General features: G+C 39.5%; 1 protein-coding gene across 1 annotated transcript; it reads right to left on the bottom strand.

The window, feature by feature from the left end:
- Positions 1-1130: 1130 nt before the first annotated feature.
- On the bottom strand, positions 1131-19767 carry RBM38 (RNA binding motif protein 38). Its single transcript, XM_075176499.1, has 4 exons — positions 19324-19767; positions 14577-14700; positions 13936-13990; positions 1131-4879 (listed from the first exon to the last, which is right to left on the bottom strand). Exons 1-4 carry the CDS (start codon positions 19489-19491, stop codon positions 4579-4581), a joined length of 648 nt encoding a protein of 215 aa, XP_075032600.1. The 5' UTR covers positions 19492-19767; the 3' UTR covers positions 1131-4578.
- Between the last annotated feature and the right edge of the window lie 1883 nt (positions 19768-21650).

Genomic DNA, 21650 nt, shown 5'->3' with positions numbered 1-21650 from the left:
TTCAGGTGCCACTAAAGTAGTCTGGTGTGCAGTAAACACAGGTTGGTGGCCAACTAAAAGCAGTAGGAGTGGTAATGGTTGATTACTGACAGTTAAGAGAAATCCAATACAAATCTGTAAAACCATCCCACTCTAGTGGGAGGCCAATCGGTCACATTTATTAACACAAAACAGAAGGCAGGAAGGAGTTTGCTACAAGTAAGAGCAGCTTAGAGCTATCAATTACCTCTAGTTAAGACCAAGGGAAGAGAAGGATATTTGTGGTGGTCCCACTAACAAGTTCCGGTTTCCTCTCCTGCAGGCAGCCCTGAACCTTATCCAATTGTCTGTGTGGCCATCTAAGAATTTAGCAATTTTGTTAATGCTTTGCATAATCTATCAAATACTGCCCTCATGTTTAATTATGTATGCATAATACTTGTAAGTCATATTAGTCAATTAGGAGATCTGAAAGAAATTGAGCCGTTCCATTTTTCATCTTCCTCTTATGTGGCAAAATGGTGAAGACACTATCTGAACAGCACACAAGTGGAGACATTGCTAAAAGGGTCCTATTGGCTTAAATTTCTTGCCAGTAAAAGAAAGACAAAGTTTCTTAGAAAATTGATAAAGAGGCACGCTACTTACCAAATAAAGTACACATATATACACACACACACACACACACACACACACACACACACACAACTTCCAACACACTGCCAGCCTGTGTTAACAGACTAGTGGCAGGCATACTTAAGGGGACCAAACGTACAGCCTGCACATATAGGCCTTTTGGGAGTGTATTTTACACTGGCACAGTAGACTTCCAACCGTTCTACCCTGCCATCAATCAATATGGCAGGTTTCACTAATAATGCAATTGTGGGGATAAACTCACAACAGTTTTACTCAATTTTAAACATACATTTGTTACCACAATAATCCCATATTTCTACTCTGCCATTTTGAGTGTGCAAGATATTAATAAATACACCAAGTACTAGGACCATAGTGGTAGTACAAGATCTACAATATAGTATAATTCACCTTTAAAAAAGAAATTTGAAAACGATCTTAATTCAGGGTAGATCTTCCAAGCCATTTAACATTTGCAGTAAACCAGAAACTATGAAGGAATACCACACATTCAAAAGTAAACTTTATTTTTCTTTAAAAAAAAAAAAAAAATTCAAGTCATAGTTGAGGATAAAATGACTTACATGAAGTGTATAACAATTGTTTCAATTTAGCATCAATACATGGCAGAAAGACCAAACTTGACCTCTTAAAAATGTGGTGGGGGAAAATTCACATAGGAAAGCACAGTTGTGGTACATTCAGATGAGAGTATGCAGAGAATTTTCGTTTGGAAATTGCACATCATATATTTGTACCAACTTTTAAGCACAACTACAAAAAACTGGTGCTAGAATGGAAGACAGTAATAAAGGGTGGAACTCCAAGCTGTAGAAGGTAGTCTAGAAAATATTTCCCACAATTCTTGGGGAATATTTTCCTTTGAATACTTGAATAGCTCAGTGCACAGCCTTAGACAGGTTTTCTCCACAGTTGAGGTTACATAATGTGTTCTCTGAATTCACGGTCAAGAAAGGATCAATGCTCTATGAGGCAATTCAATTAGCTGCAAGTTTCCATAGTAATCTCAAGCCGATGTGTAAGTAATGGTCTTTGCTCATTTTTGCTCTTGCCTCATAGGGGTGCAAGCAAAACTGAGCAGTTATTAAAGTAATTTGCAGACAAAGTGCAAGACTACTACAGAACCCCACAGCTAATTGAATGGTCCCCTTTAGGTCAATGGCTGGTCCAGTCACATTATCCAACAAGTCAGGGCTCTCCTGACCAGGCTATGGTGGAGACGCTGTGTAGACACAGTATTTGTTATAGGTTTGAGAGGTCATTATTAGTCTCACTGCTTTTGTGAGCAGATCTGATACAACAATTTGGCATTTTAGAAATGAATTTCATTAACCCTATTAACGATATTTAAATTCTCATCAGGTGGTAGTTTTACTACACAATTATGTGCAAACATGCAATTAAAGGGAATCCACTCTCTAATGGTTTTATTTTTCCAGTATCTAAAAGGAAATATTAAGTGAGGATTTTCAAAAAATAAAGTTATAGAACTTCCTACTTTTTATGATGGCTGGTCCTAAGACAACTACCTGCAGAGGTCACCATGCAGTACAGGTTCCCCCCATAATCCCTTTAGCTTCTCCCAAAGCTTCCTGAACTGTGCGCTGCGGCAATCTCACAGGGGTGCCGTGGCCAGGGCTGGTGGTAAGCAAGGCGGGGGACTATTTGGTAATTATTTTGGCTTAGGAGTGCCTTGAAAAAAATTGAGACCCTAAGGGTGCCTTGAACTGAGAAGGTTTGGGACCCACGGCACTAGATATAGCTTGGGGTGTGGCCTAAGAGCACATGTCACTGGGAAGGTGGCAGGGTAGAAAGAGGTGGCTTCCACTGCCTATGTTGGTTTTTCACCTGCAGCAAAGGACAGCCTCTGTGTGCAGGAGAGATACTTTTTAGCCTTCATTCCTTTCACCCTATGTCACTCTCTCCACCAGATCATGGGAAACTAAGTATTGTCCCTGTGGTGCAGACAAATACCAGAAGTGGAAGAATATAAAGTTATTCTGGCCATACCAGCATTTGCAGTTACCCATCAGCTCCCTGCAGAACATCTTTCTTTCCTTTAATATGGCATCCAGCACTTTCCAGATAACTGACAAAAGTATCCATGCCTTATAGCACCTTCTCAAAACAAAATCCTCACAGATAAGACATTTAAACTGAAGATGCAAGCAAAGATACATACAATTGCATCATTTGAGGGTTAATCTAGTCCAGTCCTTAAAATCGCAATTTCCATAACATTTTAGGACCATTATTGCAATATACCATTGTGAGTGGAGTTAAATATGTCCTTGAACTCCATTTCTCCCAGCCACAATCTTTCATAATAGGTTCAGCTGCTAGAACTAAACTAGTGGTATCATAGGTTAGATCTTCTCGCTGTAGAGAAAATTAAGTCTCCCATTTGCTTAAACCCACCAATTCACTTCAAGACCAACAACGTCCGAATTGGGTCAAGGCACAGAGCGAAGAGCTATAAAGGTTACAGGGAAACTTGAATACTTTGCTCACTAGCAAAACGACCATATTTTGATTGATTACAACACCGCTCCCACCCCCCTCAACTCCACATGGGCCTGTACCCAATTAATGGTTAAATTCTGGTTTGCATTATTTGTTCCACTAATTTCCTCATTCAATACTTGGAAACAAATTGTACTCTGTAAAAGATATACTATAACAAGACAGACTCAAAGAGTTTAATTTTGTAGCAAATATCCATTTTTCTCAGTTTTGGGGATGCTGTAGATCTCTGCATAGACTTCAAGGCACACATAGGGATACTTAATTATAGCCTTCATGCTGTGCTTACATTATTACGTGCAGTCATGTGACAGAATAATGGAAGCTTGAATACCACAAACATCCACTGCGATGGTCACTTTAATTAAATAATGGCTGCCTGAAAAGTTGACCTGTTTTGAAAGAAACAAGTTGGGGAAAGAGGGGCGTCCAGTAAATTGAACTATTATATTAAGAAAATTAGTATTCCCCCCCCTCCTCCGCAGTTATCAGATAAATACGTAACCCAGATAGTGACTAAATGCAGGTTGTGTTCTGCAGATATAAAATGTTATTTTTTTGCACTTATAAGCACATCCTAGTGGAAATCACTGAGTTTTGCGTCTCCATAACCTCTTTACACGTAAAATACTGCATTACCCTCCATGTTGCAGCAATGACAAGATCTCAGCAGTTATACAATGTACTTTTTTAATATATCTATCAGAACTGAATAAACACTTACAATAAAATATTACAGTGCTGCGACTACAGAGGTTCCTGCTCTTAGCACTCCCATGCTGGACCAGCACAGAGAGTTAAAGTCCAACTCTACCATTTGCATATTGAAATAGTCAGCAATTGTCTAGAAAGAAAAATTACAATAATTTAGAGGGGAAAAAAAAAAAAAAAAAGGAAAGAAAAGGATATATGAGAATGAAACAAGGTGGATATTTACTCCTGGCCTTCATGTAGCAATTCACAGCTCAGGTGAACATAGAAAAACAAAACAAAAAAAAAAATTGCAATAAATATTCAAAATTTGTTACTTCTATAAGGCATCACTGAGTATTTTAGTTTTTATAAGATATCCACATAAAGGAAAATATATTTTTTTTTTTGCTTTTTAAGAGTACCTCCTTGAGAGGCATATTCCTTTTATTTGCAGAGAAATAGAAGGCGAGAACATGATCTATAGCCAGCTTGTATTCCTTTCGAAGTAGTACTCCGAATTCTCTTGTCAGGATGCCAATAAACCAAACACAAAAAACAGCCTCCATTGTTACTTGTAATACAACTGAAAGTTTAAGGGCGCAGTTTAGGAGAGTCTTTTGCGTTCTGTAAGTTAATACATGGTTTCTGTGTTGGAGCTGTATCAAGGTCAATAAAAAAAAAAAAAAAAAAAAAACAATGATAAAGAAATCTAGTGTTCCCTTCTCATTGCATCCTGTCAGGTTGGAGCTGTGTAGGCTGGTACTGGTAGTACGCAGTAGGAGGGGCTCCTGTGGCTGTTGCAGATATTGGTTGTTGGACAGCGCTGGTGTATCCGTAACCCACGTAGCCAGCAGTGGGTGAGGCTGCGTAAGGATACTGTTCATAGGCAGCAGTGGTGTAGTGAGTATAGGCTTGCGTAGCAGTGTTGTAATCAATGTACGGAGATTGCAGAGACTGGATTGGTGTTGGAATTACCACACTTGGCTGGATGAAGGCGGATGGGTAAACATACTGTGGTGTCAGCCTGTGAAGAAATGCATGAGAATTAGCACTTTTAATTTAAGAAGAAAACTATGGGGGTTTGTTATTGCTCTTTAGTGAGCTTTGTTTCAGAGGCACATTAACACTAGCAGGAAAAGGCATTATACTAGCCAATTATACCAAAATCATTGACCAATAAATAAGTACAAACAGGATTTGCTGTCAAAAAAAGGATTCCTCTGTATCTATGAAACAGTGGACAGGTTAAAAAAAAAAAAAAAAAAAAGTGCAGTGACCAGATAGCAACTTTTTCCTAGTAGACCAAGACAAAGATCACGTCTAATTGGTTGCTATGAGTTATAGCACATTACCCTCCTGCTGCAGCTGTCTTAAAAACGTCCCTTCCTTGAAAGACAACACATGAAAACTATCCCTGAAAAAGATCATACAGCCTGACATTGAGCCCAGAGGCCACTAATGACTAACACAGATTAGCATTTTGAAAGATAAAACAAAAAAAACTACACTGAAGACTTATATAGCAGGAGCCCGTTTGTTTACCCTACCCTTTTTTTTTTTTAATTGACTTATATGGACATTTATTTGCTTGTAGTCCTTCCAGTGTTTGAAAAGGTTTGTACAGAGAGTGGCCTTTATCTATTCTGGCTCTGATGGCGGCAGCATGATAACCAAGCAGGGTATATTTGTGCTTGTAGATACAGACCAGATTAGCCAATCTAAAAGAGGAGGAGAGCCAGGGATAATGGGTGACAAGGTATTAACACTAGTTAGAACCATGTAGAAGTGCAGAAAGTATAGAAATCATAGCACTGCATACTAGAGGAATGCTCCTACACAATTAACTTAAAAAGACTGCTAAACCAAAGTTACATTAAAAAACCCCTACAACATTCAAATATTTGGAAAGGCTTCAAGAGCTTACTGGAATTAAATAGATGTTTAAGATGAGGCTTGTGCATAGTCAAAAAAAAAAAAAAAAAAGCTTTCCCTGCCATGACCAATCAGCCTGTAGCCAAGTCTAATGAGAGACCATACAGGGAAGATGGAGTCCTAAACGGCTGATAGGTTTTGGTTTGGTTTTTTTAAGACAGTAAATTAGAACACAAGGGAACTTCCAAGCATTAGCACAATTTTTTTTTTTCTGCTGTTTTGCAATTTAGTATTGATATCTGTTCTTACCATGTCCAGCTGCACAAGTATTACACATACAGAATTTAAAAGAATGATGCTGAGAAAAGAAGCATTCTAAATCTGCATTCAAGATATATCGATACATACAAAATGCCTTCATTGAGCTCTAGAATTGGTTTTGCTTATGCCTAATCCCTATTTATGACGCTATTTTGCATATATTATCTGTCTATCTATATATCCACCTATCAGAGGGCACCTGACTATACGTAGCAGATTTCTTCCTAAGCCACTGGGTTCTGTGGACACTTCATGTCAAATATATTTAATCCCGTCTTGCCCTCCTTAACAAAGTTATTTGTCCCATTCACTGGTCAGTGCAAGTCAGTTCCTTGCTGCTTTATCAAGTTCTTTTAGTAAATGGGGGAAAATATCAATGTATTATAAACAAGTAAAATGTTCCTCCCAGTATAAAATTAAAAAAAGGATATTAAAAGTCATTGAGGACCACAGGCAATGTACTTTTATAGACAATTAAATTGGAGGTGAAACATGGACACCATATTGAAAGAATCTTTTTTCTTTCTATAGTATATGATCAGAGTGTTATGAGGCCAGAGTGAAGGAACTAACATTTTACAGCTTGGGGTATATTATTCCATGTAAATTAGATATTTTACTTTGAAAAATGTTTGTTTATATAGAGTAATTCATGTTAGTTTATCTTCAGAGCGTATGCCACCATGTTATACACTTATAGCGAATCATAGGATCTGGACAGTTCTCTACCCTCAGCCTATCACTTTATTACTACATCTACTCCTGCCAATCATATTAGAATTATAAATACATTCCCTCATACCTTCACTGTCCAGGAGAAGAGGCATTCTGAGGGCTCAGAAAGGAGGCCAGGTCCTCCAACAATAAAATCTTGTAAGCACTGGTAACATACACAATATACAGCCTAGCAGTGTGTTGGAATTGGAGGTATAGTGAAGCTTTAATGACAAAACACCTACACGTTACAGGAGGAGGTAGTTAAAGTCATCACTTTAATCTCATGGCAATAAGGAAGTTACACTTTGCACAGCAACAACTATCAACACAACCATTCACACATCGAGCAACTGACTACTGAGCCACACAGTTTATAATTCATCATATACATAATGTGTGCTAGAGACACTGAATGAGGGACAGGGGGGGGGGTGTATTTACTATGTCTTAGGGCCACAGAAAACAAGTCTAAAAATCAACTGACCTGCATAATAAATTAATCATTGTAAGGCAGCCCAAAACTCTGTAGCACCTTACACAAAAAAAAAAAAAAAAAAAAAAGCCATCAGAACAAAGATGTACAATGTTGGCATGAGAGCATTGCGCTGCTCCCTCTTATACTGGATGATATAACGAACAACAAAAGATTCTTTCCCTCATGTTGACAACTCCATCACCACCTGCCCCCTTCCACTACTTAGAAGAGCTAGCATCCCACGTCTTGTGTATAGGAGAGGCCAAAAGCACCAGCCAGTTAGTTAAATAGTTAGATCTGTCCAAGATGAAGATTTAACCATTTAAAACTACATCCTTAAACGTTTACCATGCAAAAGTAGGCAACAAGCAACATTAATATGCATTACTACTATAGATTTTTTTGGGAAAGGGGCAGCGATAAAAAGATTTCCCAGACGGTTGGCATAAGCTCCATACCCTGTAAACAAACCATGCATAAAGCCAAGCTGACATTCTAAGCACTTTGCACACACTGCACCTTGATTTGTGTTTACAATACAGTTCAAGCATAAAAGACAAAATTTTGCAGCCATACTTTGCTGTAAGATTACAAACTGTAGGCCGCCCTGCTAACAGGGACAAATAGTGTGCGTTCTGCAGGTCATCAAAAGAACCTATTTTTTTAGGTCAGGGGTTGACCAAACTGTGGTCATCTTTCAATATTCAGGATAATGATTTGATCAAATTTGTATTGTATTGTATTGTATCATCGGGCTCACTTTTGGGGGCAGAAACAGGACAAGAGCAATTTGTTTATATCACTGTATGTGACAGCTCAAGTGTGGATGGTCTTGCACAAGGTAAACATTTATTTCAAGGTTCCCACATAAGTTTTGTCTTTGTTTGATAAAGCCACAGAATATCAGCCAACTGATAACATCCACTGAAGGAGAGCACATACAGACAGAAGCCTAGATCCACCATATGGGTGGGGTGCGCATGGATGACAACCTACTTACAGGTAGCACAAGCTATTCTAAATCTTAGTTAAATATACTGGTAAATTCTAACTAATTCGGCAAAACTAAGTGAGGACCAACTCCTATGGAATAAACATTTAGTTGCTAACTTAAACTATGAAGTATTCTGCCATTTTCAATAACTTGTCTTTTTAGGAGATTTTAAGAGTCTGTGGATTTTTGTTTAAAAATTAACCATTGTACTTAACTGTTTTAATCATAGATTCCTTTTTATAAATTTAACAGCTGCAAGTATGGACATGGAAAACAGAAGCAAATGCAGGGTGTTTATTTCCACTCCAACTCACCCCGTTATAGCAGACACTGACTCTACTATTACTGAGCAGACTTAATATAAAACTACAGATTTTTACCATTACATCTCTAGATGAGGACTACTGCATATATCAGTCATTGCTTACAATATATTTCATGTACTTGCACACAAAGTCAGTATTGCAAAGTACTCTACACAACATTTATTGCTCTGCCCTTTAAACTCCCCAAAGCAGAGAATCTGAAGGGGTTAATGTCCCAAAATGACAAAACAGTCAGCTCCAAGCCTTGTAATGCAACAGGAAGACGGGGAGGGTTTGTGGCTACAGAAAGCACCTTTTGGCGTGGGACATAACACATCTAGAGAAGACAGATAAAAGGATGCATGCAACTGTCTTATCTGGTTCACAGCTTAAGGACACAGCTGCCTGAGAGGAGGACCCAGATCACTTCCTGATAACAGGAATGGATTCTCACCCCACTGGCGATAGGCACCAATATTACAGTCTTATTTAAACATCAGAAGACAGAGGGCTGCTAAACACAGGAAGCAGATTGGCAACACTCACAATACAGGGTGTGGATACATGCTGTGTTTCTCTGCTTAACATACAAACACAATGCAAGACAGCAGACTTTAATGAGACCTACGTGCACAAAGATGGCTGAAGTTATCCAGGAGAACGCAATATCTCCATTTACTGGTAACCAGAAACCTCACTGATGTATTGGTGGAAGCAGCAGTTTTGTGGGCTGAACCATATTCCTGAGAGTGTAAATTGTAAGGGTGCACTCTACGTATATCGATTTGTGGTTCAACCTACAAAATGCCTGCCCCATCGAGTGCCAAAGTAAAGTCATTTCTGTGTAAAATAGGCCGCAAGGAACTAGTGGCCGCACATTGATAGGCATACATTATCTGACCCATGTCACCTGAAGATTCAAGCCATAATATTTTAACAAGCAAAAATAAATGGTAGTAACGAGAAGAGTTGGAGAAACCGATCACAGCTTATCCTGTTAGCCTGCAAGCAATCCTTGTCTGAATAAAGGGAAAATGGTAGATATTTCAAGTACACAAAAAAAACTGGACTGTCTTTGGTAAAAAATTGTATACATAGACCTTCAGTCATTTTGCAGCAATACCAAACGGATAAAGTTATAGGTAGTGAATTGATAGGACTATATTTTCATGAACACCATTTGGTTCAAAAGGAAGGGGGGGGGGGGGGGGGGGGGAATAATTAAAAAAAATGCCCCACTGTCCTCAGGCGATTGAAAAGCTAAAATTAGTCAGGGATTCATGTCTGAAGTTTGACCAACTACAAACAATACTTACACTACACAACTCCAGAAAAGCTCTCCTTTCTTGGCCTTCTACAGAGTAAGCCATTACAGGGAAGAAGTAAATTAGAGATTCTTTAAAACAGTTACCAAATCACAGCGATAAAACAAGTTGGATGGGACAGAGCAGATTTGTATTGCACAGTACTATGTTAATCGTCTAGGGATATACGATTTGTTTAGACAATAAAGGTTCTGGATGAATTGCCCTGTACATCATCTTTATTATCTGTGTCCAATTTCTCAAAGGAGTCGCTGAACCCGTCGGCTATTGTCAAGCTTTACATGCTATAAATGTGTGGGATTTTCCTCGCAACACAGACTTACTACATACATTTTTAATGATAAAAAGGACAACCAGGTAACCATTTGATATTAAAATGTAATCCCTTAATCACAATAAGATCAAAAAGCTCATATATATTGGTCATGCTCTATAGACAAAAATTTTCTGGCATAAAACAAGAGTATTTAGGTCTTACTGCAGTACTATGGGGGGGGGAAAGAGAACCTGAAGGAGGCAACTAGCACTCAGAAACAGGTCTCATCTCTGCAACCTAATCTAATGAACAACCTGTATACTAAACAAGTGGCTAACAAGCGTTCTAAATACATTTCACATTAAAACCTTAGTATGTCATTTAGAGAAAGCATAAGATACTTCTAAAAACAAAATATTTATATAACTTTCCATAATAGTTTAACTGGGGTGGTGGCATTTATTCATTTATAAATATGGATCTCGCAGGTTTTGTTTTAGAATAAAATAGAACTAACAAATCAAAATATAGAAGCTCCAGGGGCTCACTGCTATTTAAGATTATCTTTCCTCAATGTAATGCCATTTACATGGGTAGGGGGATGTTATGTGTCAGCATAAGCATGGTTCATGCACTGATAATCCAGGGAGTAAAGCACAGTACCAAAGCAGTGCCATGTAAACCACATTACCCAGAAATCACCCCATCCCCCTGTATCCACCGATTCACACTCCTGTCTGCTCCCTACGCTCAGCCAATGACCGCTGCCTCTCCTCCACTCTGATCACCTCTTCCCACTCCAGAATCAAAGACTTCTCCTGTGCAGCCCCCTTCACTGGAACGACCTCCCTCGCTCCATCCATCTCTCTTCTAATCTGTGCTCCTTCAAACAAGCACTCAAAACTCACCTGTTCCTCAAAGCCTACCAACCATCCACTTAACCCCCTCATCTTCTCCACTCATTCTCCCCCCTCTCCTACCGGCCCCCCCTTTTCTCCCCCCATACTTCAACTGCCTCCCCATGTGCCTGTTTTGTTTACCCTCCCTTAAGATGTAAGCTCGTATGAGCAGGGCCCTCTTCCCTCCTGTCTCCACACCTGTTCTTCTGCTCCACCTCTACTGCATTAGCCTGCCTGGAGTTTCTAAAGTATTGGTATTCTTTTGTTTATTATTCTATACTGTCTCACCCTGTATAGTTTACTGTTTGTTCTGTGTACGGCACTGCAGAAATCTTGTGGCACCAAACAAAAAATAAAAATTATTCTCCAAGATTGGAGAGCCTTATTTGTACAGTTGTTACAAGAGAGTTTTGTCTTGAAAATCTGTCTGGCTCATCCAGAAGGTGTTAATTTTAATGCTTTAAAAACACACGCTTCGATGCCAATAGTCCCCAAAAAAATAAAAATCATGTAAATAAACGGACCCGTACTTCACGGCAACATCGTGTGCAGCGTTCAGAAGTATTAAGATGCAATATAATGATGTAGAATAATATACCTTCGTTCTGGCACTAACAGGTTAGAGGCACATTCTCCTTGTACAAGATTTGCTCCATGTCCCAACTTATTCATCAAGAGACAGCTCTCATGATCACAAGATGCCGCCCCCCCCCCCCCCCAAGCTGAAATAATCAAACTATTATATAATCAAACTAAACAGTGTATTTGCTCCTAAATCCAAGTCACCCACAAATTATTTAGAGACCCACTTTGAAAACTTCAGTTTAGGTCAAACTGAAAATGCCACAGGTTTGGACCCCAAAAATTGGTACAGAGGTTATCCCTGAATGGGCCAGGCAGCAATTCCTATTTAATATCAGTAGAAGCCTGCATGTGATTATTGGACAACCAGAACCACTGTGTCTCTAGCAATCAGTTTGTTTGTGCTGCCCAAACTTCCCAATCTGACCATACTGAAAGACAATATTATAGTGTATGCATGCATCTTAATAGTACAAACCTGCTCAAAAGTTATTTTACATAATCAAAAATCATTATGTGGATCCCACAACTTACTAGAACACCACCTGGTACTTGCAATAGAACTATTGCCTGATGTTATCTGAAACACTGTTACAGCCATTGAACCAACTCGCCTTACCAAAATCTGTAACAATAGAAACAATCTGCACAGTCCCCAGCAGACACTTGTGGTTACAGATGTTGCCAAAGAAGGTCAATTCTTCACAATTTGTCAGTTGATGCTATTTAGCAAAAGTATGTTTCTCAGTTTTTAGCTGACAATTTCAGGCAGAAGTACCACAACTTACAGAAATATGAATGTTTATTAGGCAACATAATTTAGTAGTTACCCTTTAAGTGTCTGGTAGCCTCTCCTGCGTAAAAAAGGTAACCAAGACTGCTTACACTACAAATTCTGTAAAGGAATGAGATACCTTTACGGAATCAACTTTTTTTTTTTATGTTTAGCACACAAATAAAAATAATTTGTTATGTATAATGTATATCTGTCTGATTGGATGAGTCATGTTGTGCTCTAAATTAATATCAATATATCAGATTTCATCCCCAAGACTGCAATCTCGGTCAGCAGCCCACAATGTCAGAGTTTTATTTATTTTTTGAATTGTGTCAGTGTCTATATTATTCCTTTTGTAAAAGACACACCCAGCCCTTCAGAACCCAAAATGATACATAACAACTGGGAATAAGCTTTAGTTAGTTTGGCAGCACACTTAACCATATAATAACTGGTTAAACACTTTCCATTTATACACCCAAGGTGCGGAAAACTAAACAAGCTTTGGAGAGGGCACCAGGTCAGAAAGAGTTAAAGAGAGACATTGTACTGGGTCCTTTGTTTTCAGAGATCACCAGTGCTTTCTAGAACAGCTGCCGTGTCCAATTAGAGGACTTTTCTAGTGTGCTGGGTGGGGAGGGGGAGCAAATAAGCTATTGAAACAGGCCAGACAATAGGCCACTATCCGATGCAGTCAGAGATCCCGTAGAACATCTGTCTGATATCAGTTCCAACGGCTTGTGTGCCTTCAGAGACTGCATGGTCTGCAGAAAAGAACAGGTTCATTTAAACATGATCCCATTGGAAACGCTTAGGCACTGTTGGAGAGAGCAACAACATGTCAAGTATCTGAAGCCACCAAGACCAGAGGTCCTCTTGTCACTGGAGATCTGATATATAAAACCAAGTAGATAATATATTAGAATATTCTAAGTATTTATACTGCCATCCTTTGTTATAGCAATATCCTATCAGGGTTCTCCCATATAAAAAAAAAAAAAAAAAAATTTACCCTGTAATTGCAACAGAAGGAAAAAAAAAAAAAAGACTTTTGAAAAGAAACAAATACTTCATCAACCAAACCTCCTCTGGAACGGAGGTCATAACTATGACAAATAGAGGACACCATGGCGTTTCCAGATGGTTCAATGTTTTCTTCAGTTACATTTCTGTTCAACTTATTTTATGTGGTATTCAGCCATTTGCACCAACAATCATTTTTCTCATATCTGTTTGTACAAGTATTTCATAGTCTGTTATATTTTGATAGAAGGCTACAATAGTAAACAGGGTGTAAATCTCCAGGAGGTGAGCAGACAGTGCTAGGAAAATAAATGTCCGTTTCTCGGAGCCCAAATTATGGCAAAGCTCTTAGAGGCATACTGTCAGTACTCAGGCGAGTGCTTGGCTTCTGTTAAATTAGTGGTTTGTTAGAGAGACAATATGGGGCAGGTGTGGTAAACTAATACATAGATACAATCAATATTTGAACAACATTATGGAGAACAGCCCCAAGGTGAAAAAAAATTGTAACTGGTAAAGAAACAAAAACTTACCCAATGGGTCTCTGGATAAAGGCGGGATGTAACTGTTGGACACCAATCGTTAAGCCTATGGAAACAGGAGCAGTTTATAATATATCGGTCCTGTAGAGCAGATCATGTGACACCTAACAACAATGCCACTAAATTACATAGACCTACTCATTGAATATCATGATAGTCTGTAGCATTACTCTCAACTTCCTTTGTTTGTAGTGCATAAACAGACTTACTTTCATTGTCCAAGTTGTACTAGGCACACCAAAAGCAACTACAGAGCAGCATCTATGAATTATGGTTATTAACCAGTCTCCATTTTAGGACTGGTGCCCCAATGACCCAACTAGTTCCTGGTGAGTGGATATTGGTTTAGTCTGAAAAATAGCGGTAACATGTAAACCCGAAAACCAACAGGTAATACTAGAGAGCAGCACACCAACATTTTTACTCCTGTGTCGCAGGTCAGCTACGCACAGACAGCAAATGCCTTACTGTAGACAAATGCCTTATTTACCAACTAGTTAAGACTCCTAGTGCGTGTATATGCATACACAAACTTCCTTATGCTCATGGGCTAGTGGTTCAGGTTCAACCAGACATTTTATTTTAGTGGGCAGAGCTACTGAAAATAGGGGTGAAGTTGTGTGGCTTCTTACCACTTTGTAGGCTCCTTGGCTTGGCTCCTAAGTAAGCAAGGTTAACATTTGCTTTTCGGCCATCAATAATAGGGTTTGGGTCCTTACAAGCTCGATCAGCAGCTGCTCTGTCCGACATGGTCACCTGCAATAAAAAACAACCAGGTTATTGCATTGTCTGAAGAGTCAGGGACTTGGGACTACGGTGCTCAATCTTTGTTAAACCAGTCCATAATTCTCCAGTTACTTGGCTGTTGTCTAACCTTGTCTGGCTCAATAGGTCATTCTCATGTACGACCATTAGTGAAGCTAAAAACATGCAGGTCACAGTATTACCTGTGCTCAAGCACAACTTTATTCCACTGAGGCACATTTTCATACATACATACATATTGTTGCCATTTATATTGTAATCGTGCTGTTGTAAATGTTCATGCTCCAGATTGACTAAATGCTGATTTGAGCTCTGCCTACAACACAGACATTGCTGAGGGAATACAACAGTAGCTCATAAACTAGTAGGATGCTATAGAATATATAAACAATGATCTATATCTTTAAAGAAAGCAAAAACTGCTTTGACTAAGAACAGCAGACCAGCTAGGATGAGTGAGAAATATGACATGTTATCAAACAGACCACCTAACATTAGACCCTGAACGTTTGAGTTACATTATAACATTCAGAATGAAAAGAGTTTGGGCTATGTGTAACAAAGATTTAAAGAGTTTTGCCGGGCAGTCAATATGGCCGCAAACTTACTATGCAAATTAGAGACTTTATAGACTTTCAAATATCTGTGCACATTGAATGCAGCTGGCATGATCTACAAGGGCTAACAAGAAGGACCTCTAACTAGTTAGCCAATTTATACTTTATTGGAATCTACAGCCATATTCCATTGAAGAGAAGCACAAGCAACTGCCCGTTTTCCTTATTTAAGTATCTGCTTAACCAAACAGCCTTTCGAGACAAAATCCTAGACTACACTGAAGATGCAAGAAAAATACCCCCCAAAAAATAATTTGACACAATAAGGCATCACTCCTTTCATCCGTACACCACAAACACTGCCCACCTATTCCAACCATTTCTGAACTACTGCACACTCAATAGCTGGCTGGGTGGCAGGGGCATCTGCCCGCCCCCCCCCACTGGAACATCCCATATTGGGCTACCTGCATTTTCTTCCCCTTTAAATTGTTCTTAATAGGCTGCTGAGCAGAGTAAAATTTGCCAGCCAGTCCCTGTGCATACTCACTCTACCAATACACTGGCCCTGATATAGCCACATTGCCCAACCTTTATTATTCTTAAGAAACCCCATCTTAAAGCATCCCTGTCCTCTGGATACTAACCCATTTTGACCGCTTTAATAATTTTTGTGAAAATTAGAGTTATCAGTTTATAGTAGGGTGATCATTTTTCTTCTTACCTTCAACTCCCTTCAGGGCCCTATTCAACCTGGGGTTCGCTCAACACACTCCACATAAATTGTGCCTACAAATGTAGCTAACAACCACCTAGCATCCAAATCAAAGCTGTATCTCCCCCCCCCTCCCCCCCCCCTATTTATCCTGGAACTTTTTCATGAATCAGACACTATAAACCTGTAAGTAGTGACATACCTCAAGGATAATCGCAAAGATATATCTTTTCTTCACACAAGACACCAGTAAGCTACTGATTCATGCCCTTACAATCTCCCACCTTGACTATTACCTTCTGTCAGGCAAGCCAATGACAAGACTGTCCTCCGGCAATCAATTATAAACACGACTAAACTAAATTACAAGTCCACTCATCTGTTCCCACTCTTCATTAATCCCTTCTACAATATAACAGACTTCAGGAAAAAACAAAAGCGATGACCCTTGCCTACAAGTCCCTTCAGAAATTCTGCCCCACCTATATTTCCAACTTCAACCATAAATAATCACCTGGTATTCCTTCAATGGCCTTGGAGACTTCTATACAGCCCCCATTTTAAAGGAGCTCTACACTGCCCAATCAGACTCATCAACCTTCATATTCTTAGAACAGTCCCCAACTCATTTGATCAAAGAAGCATATCCTGCTCCATAGTCATCGTTCTTACACCGCCTATGCTATACCAAGTGTGTGCAGCTGTTACTTTCATTGAACCTTTAAGAAAATTTTCAGACATACAAATACGTTTCAGGGCCGATCAGAACTAAACATCAATAAAGGCAGGGGGGTTATGGAGGAATAATTTACTCTATGCCCATTAGCTCCAGTCACTATTAATTGGCATCGGGAGATCCACTACATCATGTGGAATGCTAGATATTGGATAAAATAGTGTGTGTGTTGGCCACTCAGATAACACACATGCAGCCAGCATTATGTCAAAAACATTTTATCTTGGGTCAGATTATTTAGAGGTGCAGCCAATTCTAACCCAGAAAGTTATTTCTCACATTTCAAATCGTATAGTCATTTCACTTAGCAATGCAGATTAAATGTTGTTGAAGTTAATTACCAGAGTTTGCAAACAGGGGGAACAAGAAAAAAAATAAAAAATAAATCCCAAACACCATTTGATCTGTATAGAACGGAAACCTCCATTGGTGCAATATAAAGAGATTGCAGCCAAAGCTCCATGACAATGCCATTTGATCCCAGAAAGAACAGGATGTGCCACCAAGTTTGGCACACTCTGCCATTATTCGTGCTTAGAAGTGTGTGTGTGTGTGGGGGGGGGGGGGGTTCTCTCCCTCTTCTTAGTCCAGAATATAAAGTGATCTAAGCAGTTATTTGTGCCAGTTTGGCATGAATTCAGATACAGAGTTCAGGGCATTGCCCAGGCTCCAGTGATGTCTTAGGTTTTCTGGTATTTGACAAGGATTGTAAGAAAGCTATTAAGAGGTAGAGATCAGACCACAGTGGAAGAACACTGTTTCACACTGTAGAATGTGGGCAATTCCCCAACACAACAAAACTAATGTTTAGTCATTACTTAGGAATAGGCAACCTGTAACTTTAGAGGTTGTTGAACTACAAGTCTCAGCAGAACCTGACAGCTTCTAGCCCATAACTGGTATAAAAAACAAAACAAAAAAAAAAAAAAAGAATGTACCCAACATTACGGAAGTTATAGTTGATACATATGATCACCACACAATTAGTGCGCTAGAAATCATTAAGCAAAGCTTTTCTTTAAAGCATTTAATAGAGATCAACACAATGAGTATCTGTAATCAGCTTTTGTCAAGGAATATTTATACTAAAAAACAAAGAGTACTTCTATGCCAAATATACTTTTCTAAAGAAGACTTTTCAACAATATTATGCGAGGAAAAATGTAATCACTGTGGACCCCGTTTCATTAGATGCAAACAATAAGACTTCAATTGACTGAGCAAAGAGCTGGAAGCACCCACTGAACGACTGTCAGGCACATAAAGAAAGAAAGCCCATGCAAATTTTAATGAATATTAACAGCAGAGAAAGTTACTACTTAGATAAAAGGCCTAATTTTTACATGGGCCACGTCTTGAGCAACTAGAGGCTGTTTATTTCTGGCTGAATAGTAGACACAGACCATACAAAACATTTCACTGCATAATCTAAATATTCCAGCACTGGCAACAAACAGTGTAAGAACTAGAATAGACAATCAGTTTTTGCTTTCACTTAGCAACTCTTACCAGCAGCAGCTCAGCCACAAACCTACCAACCTTATTTTCAGTTATTCTGTTTCCCTGCAGTTTCTATTGAACCAGGCTGTACACTTACTTCAACACTTTCACTTTATGAAAGCCAAAATATCACCTCCATGGTTACCACACACTCAAGGATCTACTTTGATATTGTGTGTATTGCTTTTAGGAAGGGACTCAAAAGGACAAAACAAAAATCCTATCGTAAAGCATATTCCACTTTTCCTTAAAACAATTGCCTTCAATCACATAAAGCTAAAATGTATAAAAATAAGCATGCAAATAGAAGACCAGAGCAAAGCAGAACAAATAATTCCCACTATACATTGAAGGTTTATGAATGAAAGGTGGCAGCAGATTAAACAACACAGATGGCTCATCTGCACTGTGTATCACACAAACACACACTAGCCAGTGGCAGGCTAGGCTGGGGGGCAGGACAGCATCTGCACCCCGAGACCAGTTCCATAGTGGGCTACCAGTTCCATAGTGGGCTACCTTGGGCTGGGTCACCAGCACTTTTTTCCCCTTCAAAATGTTCCTAATAGGCTGAGTCAAGTCTTGCCCCCCAGGTTAACATTTGCCAGCCCTCCCCAGACACTAGTCATTAACATTGCACAATGGCCATCTCCAGCAAAAGCCTTCAAGTATCTAGAGATGTTATCACACTAAACATGTTTCTTTATGAAACTACCTGTTGTGTAGACTAGCAACAAAACTTGTGTTTTTAGCACAGCGACACAAAGCAGCCAGGCCATCAGAGAACACTGACCTTGGACTAAAGTACAGGCTGGAGGGGCCCCGACAACAATCACACACAGCCCTGAGACAATACATAGACTATGGGATATTGACGCTGCAATTTACACAGTAGAGGGATTGTTTCATAACATGTTGACTGCAAAGATGAAGCCAGCCTGAGCTAAATGCTGGACCACTTTCCCCACCTGCTGGAAACCAGACCCCCCTACTGGAGTCAATATTAGGAATACACCAACATATTTCCAGACTCCCTATAAAGGAACAATCATGACATATTAGAACAGAACAAGGACTCGGGTCTTTGCTCCATCGCAGATACTTACAAACCCGTATCCCCTGGATTTGCCAGTCTGCCTGTCCGTGATGACCACAGCTTCATCAATATCCCCAAAAACCTCAAAGTATTTCCTGAGGGACGAGTCTGTAGTGTGATAAGGAAGCCCCCCCACAAAAATCTTGGTGAAAGTAGTATCTTTCTGCACCGTGTGCATGGTGGCTGGTCTTCACAAGCACGTATCCAACATCCAAATTGTCCCAGAGGTTGCTCCTTCTCAAGGCTGGAACTCACCCGCTTAGGCAGGCATATAGACATAAAATAGAGACAATTCTTAAATAATAATAATTATAAAAAAAACTAGCAATAGTTAAAGAACTAGTAGCTGATGAGGTAGTTGGTTGAACTTTGCGTTGTACAGCAGGTATCAAGCAGTGGGGGAAACAATTGCAAGGGTTCCCATACAGCAGCTGTACAGCTCTGCTCCCTATGAGCTGTGTCGGCTATAATACCAGCTAACACATTGCTCAAAGCTTTGTACTCAGCCGTGGCCCCGCCCACCCGAACCCTCCCTGGAAAAAAACAGACGAGCTGCATCATGGGAGTTGTAGTCACCGAACATCAGCCACTGTTAGGAAAGAGGCACATATCACAGCAATAAAACAGCTAATCATTTAGTGCAATTATATTATGAAACACAAATATCAATTTAGAATAAAAAATAATCAGTTTCAATCACAAAAGGCACCACGGGATATACTTAATTAGAATTCTAGCATCAGGGGTGGTGTGTGTGTGTGTGTGTGTGTGTGTTGTCTGACAATAAGTACGTTTTTGTAAATATTATAATAAGAAAAAATACTTTGAAAAAAAATACTTTGAAAAACGTGTTTTGTCCTTTTTTCTTTTTTTAAGTATTTATATGAATTAATGCCGTTAGCAGGATTAGGCAATATATGGTTCTCCATCACTGGTGGCCAGGGAATGCTGAGAATTGTAGTACCACCCCATCTGGAAGTACAATTGTATTATGTTCAGGTCAAGTGGGCCCATGGGGCTTGATTCATTAAGGATCTTAACTTGAGAAACTTCTTAATTCAGTCTCCTGGACAAAACCATGTTACAATGCAAGGGGTGCAAATTAGTATTCTGTTTTGCACATAAGTTAAATACTGACTGTTTATCCATAAGAAGTTTGATAGAGGCTTGACGAATCACATCATTTTGATTAAGATGATGCAATATTTGCACCACTTATCTATTGCGGGGGGCGAGAACTGGGAGGTTGCCCTGCTCTCCCGCGAGGTCTCTCAGAAATGCAGGAGTCTCCCGGACATTCCGGGAGAGTGGGCAACTATGCTTTAAAGAAAAGCAGTTAATGAATTTCTAGAGACTGAAGTGTCTTTTACATTTCTGTCTCCATTACTGAAGTCATGTTGTCTTACATGTCAGTCTTTGATTAAATCTTGGTCTCCATGAAAATGGCCACCTCCATAGGCATCAATACATGGACATAGGACACGATTTCTGAACTGTGCCATCATGCCACAGATGGCGAAGCCAACCACGTCTTGTACTGGCTCAGCATCAGGGAGAATGCCAGACTCTTCAGGGAGTGAGGGAGATCACCCCTATTTCATGGAGTCTCCCTGACATTCAGGGAGAGTTGGCAAGTATGATGTTCTTTGCTCCACGGTTCCAATTCAGTATTTGCAAAGGTTGGTCATTTTTTTACGTTACAGCGTCAGAACTACACATTCCATGATGCTTTGCAATCCTCTGCTAACACTATAAAAGCAGAGCTGTGTTGTTGGGAGGGGCTGTGCTGTAAATGCTCGAGGAGGGTGGGCCTCTGGCAATTTGACTAAGAAATATACTTTTGCAAAGCAAATAACCCAGCCACAACCCGCCACAAAAAGCCGCTGAAACACACACTTGTTCTCTGAAAAAGAAACAGCAAACATGATGCCCTGATACGTTGTTGATTTATGAGCCAGGCGTGACGAGTTCCTTGTTTCCTAGCAAACAGATAATGTGAATAAAAACAGCTTTCAGGTGGCAGGCACAGTTTGTACGTCTAATATTTTATCTTTGCATAATAGGGCACCATTTGACCTAATGAATATTTTTTACTTGGTGCAATAATGTGTTTCATTAAATTCTTTGCAAACATATTTCAAGGGAAGTTGATTTATTGTCAGTGCCTTTGTTCTGTACTGGACATGTTATAACTGCTCTTATCCTTACCGTTAAGAGAAATCCAGGTGATTTGATACAGGACACACACAGCAGAAGGCACTAAATATACCACAATGATCTACTTTTATTGGGTTTCATATATTCCCCTTCACTAAATCTTAACATTTAGAATGTGGA

The sequence above is a fragment of the Mixophyes fleayi genome, chromosome 6 (genome assembly GCF_038048845.1).
Source record: "Mixophyes fleayi isolate aMixFle1 chromosome 6, aMixFle1.hap1, whole genome shotgun sequence".
Taxonomy (NCBI): Eukaryota; Metazoa; Chordata; class Amphibia; order Anura; family Limnodynastidae; genus Mixophyes; species Mixophyes fleayi.
This window is presented reverse-complemented; position numbering and strand designations above follow the sequence as displayed.